Source organism: Pteronotus mesoamericanus, unplaced genomic scaffold (genome assembly GCF_021234165.1).
Source record: "Pteronotus mesoamericanus isolate MK-2021 breed Mesoamerican mustached bat unplaced genomic scaffold, CSHL_Meso_final contig_702, whole genome shotgun sequence".
Lineage (NCBI taxonomy): Eukaryota > Metazoa > Chordata > Mammalia > Chiroptera > Mormoopidae > Pteronotus > Pteronotus mesoamericanus.
Window position 1 is genome coordinate 4,440,867 of NW_026555239.1, and position 8,669 is coordinate 4,449,535.

The window sequence follows — 8,669 nt, forward strand, 5'->3', positions numbered from 1 at the left end:
GGGCGCCGCTCTGCCTCCCCTCCCCCCGCGCAGCTCCTGTGGCCCCTCCGCCACCGCGGCCCCGGACGCGAGGCCCCGGCCCCGCTCCGGGCTCAGGCCCCCTCCCCGGGCCCCTGAGAACACGCAGCAGGGCGGGGGCTTTCCGGCCTGATCTGAACTCTGAACTCTGGATTGGTCATCCCCTGGGTGTCCCCTCTGCCCCCCGCCGCTCAGCAGGGCCCCAGTTTTGCCCAAGTCACCATGATGACCTCCGGGGTGTCTAGGTCTTTGTCCTGTGCACTGGTCAGGAGCACAAGCCCGGCCTAAAGCCTTCAGGGCCCCTCATCACCCTCAGGAGAAAGTTCAAGTGCCCACCCCGGCTCCCTGGCTCCCTCCCGGACGCCGTTGCCCCTCCTGCCCCACAGTCCTCCTCACACCGGACACTCCGGCAGCAGAAACAGCCTGCAAGTGCTCATCCCTCTGGGCCATGTGGCTCCCACCTTCTTAAACACTTTCGGATGCGCAGAACCAAGCACACGCCTCCCTCCTGGGGCACAAGTTGCTCTGTGACAAGGCAAGCGGGGTGAGGAGTGGGGTTCACCGCATGACTGGGCAGCTGCCGGGCCCCCCGGGGCCTCCTCTTGTTTTTCTTGTCCAGTCACGTTGGCGAGTACCTCTAAAACAGTCTTTAAAATCTCTGGGCACTCTTATCGTCTTCCTCACTTTAATGGGGATGTTTCAGATATTTCCCTAATAGCTCTGAGGCTGATTCTTGGGGGGAACATATCTTTTTCACGGTGAAGAAAAGGCCACTCGGAAGGGGCGTTTGTTGAGTGACTGTCGACGGGGTTAGCAGCACCACGGGGCGGCGGCGGGGCGCAGGTCTGAGTCCCAGGCTCTCTGTCTGGTGCTGGGGCCTGCGCGCTCTGCCGCTGCGCCGCGCTCACTCGGGAAGCCGCCTCTTCCCTTTGGTCAGGCGGGAGATTTGACTCTCATCCAGTCCCCACTCTTCCCCCCACGGCCAGCTCCCCAGCCTTCCTCCCTCAAATGCAGGGGTGAGTATCTTCCCATCTGCTCAGGCCCTCGAAGAATTCTGTACGTGAAGTCCGTCTGCAAGGCCCGTCCGCGACAAGGGCCGGGCTCAGGCCCCGAATCTGACCCGAGCCTTTCATAAGGCCAACGACCAATTCCCTGAGGGCGGAGGGCAGAGGACGGTGCCAGGACTGAGGTGAGGACCCCGAAGTGGTGTATTTAGGTGCCGGCCAAATGCCAGACAGAAGACAGGCGCTCAGCCAGCCCGACTTCTGCAGGGCTCCGGCAACTGGCGTCTGGGACCCTCGCTGGGAAGCCCGCAGATTTCTATAATTCACGCACTCACACAGGATCTTAATGGAGTACGTCGCCATCTCACACAGTGGACCTGGCCGCGCTGGCGAAGAGCTGGGTCCCAAAAGAGAGGCCTCCCCTCGGGGGGACCGGAAACACTGAATATCAGAAGTTTAGCTCCGTTCCTACTCTTCGAGGCCAGACGGCATTACGGACGTGCGGCACGGGCCGGGCTCTGAGCTCAACTCTCTCCTCCGAGGTCACCCGCACTCCACCCACTGGACACAGAGGAGGAGGAGGTGGGCGAGGCCGGAAACTTGCCTGGTCGGGGCCGCCGGCCAGTGGCAGAGCCCAGAGCCAGCCCAGGTCTACAGGAGGCAGGTCGGAGCAGGAGAGGCCCGGGGCGGGGGGCCCACTACAGCTGCGCTGGCACCTGGGACCCCCCCCTCCCTGGGGGGCACCTGTGCACCCCTGACCCCACCCAGCACCCTGACTGTGACCAGCAACCGTGTCTCCGATGAGGAAGCATGGGTGCGGGATCACCCGTGGGGTGAGAGCCGCCTCTCCGAGGGATGCCTCCTTCCCATTCTCAAACGAGACCCCCCGCCCCCTCCTGTCCCACACGAACTCGGAAAGCAGGACATAGCGCGGTTCGCAAATGGCAAATTAAACCTAAGAGAAGTGACTGAAAAAGTATTACAAAGACGAGAAATTTTAGTAAGGTGGCTGAGTATAAAATTCATGTATAGAAATCGTTGGGTCTAATCATGAAACAACAGTTGCTTAGAAGATCTAGTGGAAGAAAAGGCACTATTTATAGTAGCATAAAAAGAAATACATAGAAATAAATGTATTATGTATAATATCTATATGAAGAAACTCCAAATTACTATGAAAGAAAATTTGAACAAATGGGAAGATAGACCATGTTCTTATATTCAGCATCATGAAAAGTCAATTCTCCTTGAATTAATCTATGAGTTCAACACAATCTCAGTAAAAAATACTAACTGGATTTTTTTTGGGGGGGAGGGTAGGCAGGGGTACTACACAAGCTAATTCTAGAGTTCCTATAACAAAAGAGCCATGAGAAAGAGACCAAAAAGACTTTAAAACACATTAAAGGCACGGCCGTGGTATTGAATATAGTGTGGTGCTAGCATATGGATAGAAAGACCAATGAATCCATTTCACACTTAATACGTTAATACTCAAATTTAGTATATTGTAGGATATGATAAGTTTGCATTTCTCACCAGTGGGAAAAAGACAGACAATTCAGTGGATGGTGCTGGACGGCATCCTATCCATTTGCAAAAAAATAAAATTTGATTCCTACCTCAAAGCTTATATTAAAATAAATTTCTGACAAAGATTTGAAGGCAAAAAATTAGCATATAAAAGAAGTGAAAACTAAAGGGGGGAGGTGGACTTTTTAAAGACCTCAGAGTAGAGAAAGCCTTTCCTCGGATGCTGCAAAACCCAGAAGATATTTTTTAAAAAAGACAAAATTAGACACCACTGACTCTGTCACAATTAAAAGCGAAGCATGAGAAAAAAGCATCACAAATTCCAAGACACGTTGAGAAAACCTTTGTAACGCATATTTCCTTCATATATTAAAAATTCCTGTAAATAAATAAGAAAACGGGCAACAATTCAACAGGAAAACGACAAAGGACACACAGAGCCAGCTCACAGTAAAAGAAGCCCAAATAGCTCTCAGACACGTGGCCAGACGCTCGGCGTCACTCAAAATGAGAGAAAGGCGTGCGGGTCCAGCTGAGCCCTGCCCGCTGTTTCTCTGCTGGGAAGCCCCTCCGCTGTCTTTATCGCCCATCAGGGTCCCTCCCTCAGGCCCTGGCTCCTGTGCTCTAATCGCCTTAAGGAAGGGGCTGCGTAGGATTAATCTCTGCGTCAAGGGTGTCAGCCAGTATCTGTTGAACAAACAATGAACACGTGGAGGAACTCGGCTCCCCGTGGATTCCAGGCCCAAGCACTTGTTGCCTGAAAGCCTTCCGCAAACTTGACCTCATTTCATTTTGCAGCAGCCCTGAAACGGGTTATGCGCCCATTTCTCAGGCAGAAAGGCGGGAGCTCAGAGGGGAGAACCGGCCAACACACCGGGCCTCCTGAGCTCCTCCAGGTTCTTTCCAGGCCCCCACTCCTGGCCGTGGTTTCCAGCACCTGTCCCGGGGACGGGGTGTGCAGCCGGCCCCTGCTGTGGCCGTGACGGCGGCATGGCCGCGGCGCGGCACTTACTTGTGCATGTAGCCCTCGGAGCTGGCCGTGAGGTTCGCCTGCATCACCGCCTGGAACTCAGTCTCGTTGCAGCAGTACTTGAAGACCGTGTTGTTATGGTGACAGCAGAGGACGAAGGTCTTGTTGTCCGAGAGCCGGGGACAGTGGAAGCCGAAGTGGTAGTGGCCTTTGTGGTCCGTGTACGGCTCGCAGACCCGGAAATGTGCAGACAAGACTGGAAAACAGAGTCGCGGGCTTGGCGGGGGTCCCTCGTCGGAGAACCGGCAGGGGGCCTGGTGTGGTGGGTCTGTCCCAGGGTCCCCCACTGGTCCCATCTCCCCCGTGCAAGCCCCACGCCGGTCAGGGAGGCCCCTCTGGGCTCGCGGCCCCTCCCTCCGGCGTCAGCCCGGCTCACACGGTGGGGACTCACAGCGCCCGGGGGCCCCTCCCGCAGACTCTCTCCCGCCGCTCTGCACACAGCAGGTGCTCACCCAGGAAACATTAACTAGGGCCTCGCTCGCTCTCTCTCATTCAAGCCACCTGGCTACCGCAGCAGGCAGGCCTGAGACCCCACTTTTCAGATGCAGAAACGGAGGCTCAACAGGCCTGGGGCGGCCTGCCTGGGCCGGCGGGCGGCGGGCGGCAGCGGCGCGGGAAGCCACTCAGGCCTACCCGGGTGCGGGCGCCCTCTGCTCGCCACCATCGTGGCTCCACCCTTCTCTGCTGCCGTGTGGCCTGGGGGACCTGCCGACAAGCCCAGGCTGGCCCCCGGGGCAAGTGGCATGGGTGCAAGAGCCAGTCCTCATACAAGCTGCTAAATAAAAACTTTAATAAAAAACAAAAAGACCGGGGAGGTGGGGAGAAAGAGCACCCCCAGCACCCTGGACCCGCAGGTCCCCGGGAGCCTGTCCCAGGGGCCTCACTGCCCAGTGACACTGCCCTGGCCTTGGAGAGAGGCGACCGGGGCTGCTGCCAGCCCAGGACGGCGTTTGCCAGTCGTGCCAATGGTGATAAACAGGAGAGAAATTTGAATAAATAGAACAACAGAAAAATCCTGGAGCCGCTGTCTCAGGCTTAATTAGTATCTTCATAAAAGGGATCACTGTATCTAATTTGTATCGTTGAAAACGGCCCTCGCTGACTGAATACATTTCTCCAGCCACAAAGGCGTCGCTTTGGCACAAGCTCCTCCGGCTGGTTGGAAGCTCTGTCTCTATGAGGGGTGGTCAGAACGTAGCCCACCCAGCTCCCTGTGGGTGCCTGGGCTGCCCAGGGGTGTCCCAGAGGGGCCACGCTGGCCGGCGGGTGTCTGGGGAACCCCTGGGCCCTGTCCCAAGCCTGGCGCCCTCTTTTGAGGAGATGAGTGTGGCCACTGCAGGAACAGGGTCCCAGCGTCTCAGGAGTCGGGGGAGCTCCAGGCCCCCGGCTCAGCCTCTGCCTTGGGGAGCAGAGGGCCTCTCGGGGGACGCAGAGGTTGCTGAGGAGCCCCCGGAGGACGCACCTTTCCGTGGAGTCTCGTGTGCTCCCATTGTACAGGGGAGGAGACTGAGGCCCAGAGCTGCAGTTTCCACGTGTGCGCTGCCGCCTCTGCGCGCTCTGAGGGCTGGCGGTCAGAAACGCAGGCGCTCAGGCCCCCAGTGGGCTCTGACTGAGGTGCGCTGGGCGGGGGCGGGGTGCGGCAGGCCCTGCTGATGGGCTGGGGTTTGGGGTGCCGCCTGGGGGAATGACGTGCTGAGGGATGAGCACGAGGCCCTGGGGGGGCCGAGAGGGAGGGAGAGAGACAGAGATGGAGAGACAGAGGAAGGAGAGAAACAGAGAGGGGACGCGGGACAGAGGGACAGAAAGAGGCAGAGGTGAGGAGACAGAGGGGGAGAGAAACAGAGACGGGGCGGCAGCCAGAGCTGAGCCCAGCAGGGCCTGGCGGGCGCGGGCCGCCCTTGCTGCCAGGATGGGAGCGGACCCCCGTCAGCCAGCCCCACCCTGGAGAAGCCGAGGGACATGGTTTCTGCCATCTTCATAAACAGGCGAGTGAGACCCGACCTGCAGCCCCAGCTGGGGTCACGGGCTGGCCTAGGAGGCTGGAGTCGCGAGGTGGGGCCCCAGCGTCGCACCTCGGGGGTTCGAATCCCGGCCCCTCACCAGCTATGCTGCCGCCACCCAGCCAGCCAGCCCCCTCCCCAAGCCTCAGGGTCCTCCTCCGCACCGTGGCGTGCCTGCGCCATCACCTGCCTTTGACTCACAGGAACAGGGGGGAGGATTCGTGCAAGGCCCTCTCCCAGCCCGGCTGGCAGCCACCGTTAAGCCCCCATATCTGAGGAAATGTCTCAGCTGCACCCCCGGGCAGGCGCCTGGGGTGCAGCACACAGTAGGTTGTCTTGCGTAGCACCGAACACCGGCTGCTCACGTGGGCCATGCCGGGGGGTGGGGGGTGGCAGGCAGGGGACTGGGAGCCACCCCGGTCAGCGCCCAGGGCCCCAGCTGGGCTGGTGCGGGCCCGGGAGGGGACGCCTTGCCCCCCGCGCCGCCCCTCCCGCGGAGCACCCACGGAGGCCCTACCTGCGGAGATCAGCAGCGAGAGGACAGTGAGCACGTTCAGGGACTGCTGGCCACAACTGGTCATCGTTCGGCTTGCATCGGTCCGTCCAGCGTCGCCTGTGTAACGAGACCCGGGGAGGCCGGCGTGGGCTGCCGGTCGGCGGTGGCGCGGACAGACCCCAGGCCGCGCCGCCCACAGTGGGGGACGCGGCGCAGACAGGGAAGCGAGTTTGCCAGAAGCAGGGACTGGGCCGTGGAGAATGGAAACACGCCATCCAATTTCCTTTCTGGAACGAATGACCTTCCCCCACTAGTCAACTGTCACCTCCTTTTCTTTTCAAGGCAAAATGAGACTTAATCAGAGGACGCGTGGCGCAGGTGGCGGAAATAACCGCGGGGCAGCCGAGGCTGGTGGGCAGGGCGCACGCACGGGGATGAGACCCCGCGGAGGGGCTCCTGCGCCCTGGGGCTCGCGGGCCCGGGTCTCCCTGCTGCGTCCAACCCGTGGCTTCCAGGAGCCCCTCCGCGACCCTGGGCCCCCAGCAGCGAACTAAACAGACACAAGTAGAACTAGATAGAAACTGCCCCTGCCCCGGCGGGCACACTAGGGACAGCCCACACACGGAAGACTGTTTAACACACGCCGAGGCCCCTGGGGACACAGCCTGGACAGGCAACAGTAAGCAGGGACTTGGTTGGACGCTTGTCCACCTGCGTCCACAGCAGCACAGCTCACAGCGCCGACAGGTGGGAACCACCCGGCGTTTGCAGACATTTAAACGGAGAAATCAAAGTACGGTCCGTCCATACAAGGGAACGTTATTCGGCCTTAAAAAGGAAGGAAGCCTGGCATCCGCTACGAACAGCGTGGGGAACCTTGAAGACATTCTGTCGCGTGAAAGAAGCCGGTCACAAAAGGACAGGGGTTGTGCGATCCCCCTCACGTGAGGTCCCCGGTGGGCTCAAGTTCATGGAGACAGACAGTAGGACCGCGGCTGCCAGGGCTTGGGGGAGGGGGGACTAATGGGAGATCGTGTGTCATGGGAACAGTTTCCACTTGGGAAGACAGAAAGTTCTGGAGGTGACGGTAGGAGTGGGTGCCCCACAGTGCGAACGGATTTCGTGCCACTGAACTGCACACTTGATGGGGGCTAAAATGGTAAATCGTAGGCTATGTGCATTTTACCACAATAGAAAAAGCTGGGAGGGAAATAAAGCAAGGCGTGTGCGTGGCGGTGGGGGGGGGGGGGGTCCGGAGTGCTGACGTGGGCCGCTGGGGCGGCCTCCCCGTGGAGGTGGCTGCCGAGCAGGCTTGAGCGCGGCCCGAGCAGCGGCGCGGCTCCTCGGCAGGAAGCCGGTCCCCAGGGTGCAGGCGGAGCAAAGGCCTGAGGAGGGAGCACCGGGAAGCCAGTGTCGGGGGAGGCAGAGAGGCAGGATGGGATGAATTTGCTGAGCGCCTACTATGTGCCAGGCTCCAGGTCAAACGAGGCCCTAATGGCACCCCGTTACAGTGTAAGAATTTGGGGGGAACAAAAATTCATGTTGCAGTCGTGACCCCAGCAACTCAGAACAGGCTTTTCCTGGCACTGAGGGCTGTTGAAGGTGGAATTAGCTGAGACGAGGTCGCACTGGAGAAGGGTGGGTGCTGACCCAGTGACCAGTGTCTTTACAAAGAGGAAATACGGACACGGACGTGCACATAGGGAGAAGCCACGCGAAGCAGGAGGCAGAGACGGGGTGAGGAGCCTGCAAGCCAGTGAACCCCAAGGATCGCCAGCAAACCCCCATAAACTAGGGGAGGGGCCTAGACAGCCTCCCCTAGAGCCCCCACGAGGAGGCCGCCCTGCGGACACCTTGGTCTGGGATTCTGGCCTCCTGGCTACAAGCACGTTTCTGTCCTCCGAGCCCCTAGCCTGGGGCACTCTGTTCCCGCAGCCCCGGGAAGGGCGGAGCGTTCCCACCCACTTCCGTGGGAGCAGGAGGGGACGGAGGTGGTGGACACCCGGAGAGCGGCACCCACCTCGGGGGAGACCGTGTGGGCCCTCCTGGCCAGGCTGTCCCCAGGGGCACAGCAGGCTGCCAGGGGCTCCCTGTGCCCCGCTTGGTGACGCCCGCGGCCCCCTGAGAGGGCATGGTCCCAGACATGTGCACACACAGTGGAATTTGCTGCCAGAGAACACGGATCTGGAAGAGGAGATGCGGCAAGGCCACACGCAGCCCACGGGAGTGGCCTCCCTGACCGCCCAGACCTGGGGGGCCAGGGCCGGCCCGGCCCAGGGCTGGGTTCCAGAGGCCTCCAATAAGCTGGCCTGTCGGACTCCCAAAGCTGGCAGCCCGGTCGGCGTAGAACGCAGGGACGCCAGCCAGGCCCGAGCGTCTGGCAAGTGGAGTCCGCTGGGCAACCTCGGCGCTGGAGGCTTCGCCGCGAGGAAGCAGGGCCACTCACGGGGAGGTCAGGGTCTGGCCCCGGCCCTGCCCCGCTCTCGGGTCCTCAGTCTCCCCACTGGCAGCCCAGGCAGTGTGGGGGCGCGAGGGCAGCCAGGGCCCTTCCTCTGAGGTTTGAGCCAGAGTTTTGAAAACAGGTGGCA

At 60.5% G+C, this 8,669-nt stretch overlaps 1 protein-coding gene across 1 annotated transcript in view; it reads right to left on the reverse strand.

Annotated features, from left to right (window-relative positions):
* Window positions 1-6,166, reverse strand: part of SHISAL1 (shisa like 1) — a 30,581-nt gene extending 24,415 nt beyond the window's left edge. The window contains exons 1-2 of the mRNA XM_054582580.1: window positions 6,103-6,166; window positions 3,568-3,781 (exon numbers count right to left, since the gene is read on the reverse strand). Coding sequence (XP_054438555.1) covers window positions 3,568-3,781; window positions 6,103-6,166 — 278 coding nt within the window. The remainder of the gene's footprint in view (window positions 1-3,567; window positions 3,782-6,102) is intronic.
* Window positions 6,167-8,669: the final 2,503 nt, after the last annotated feature.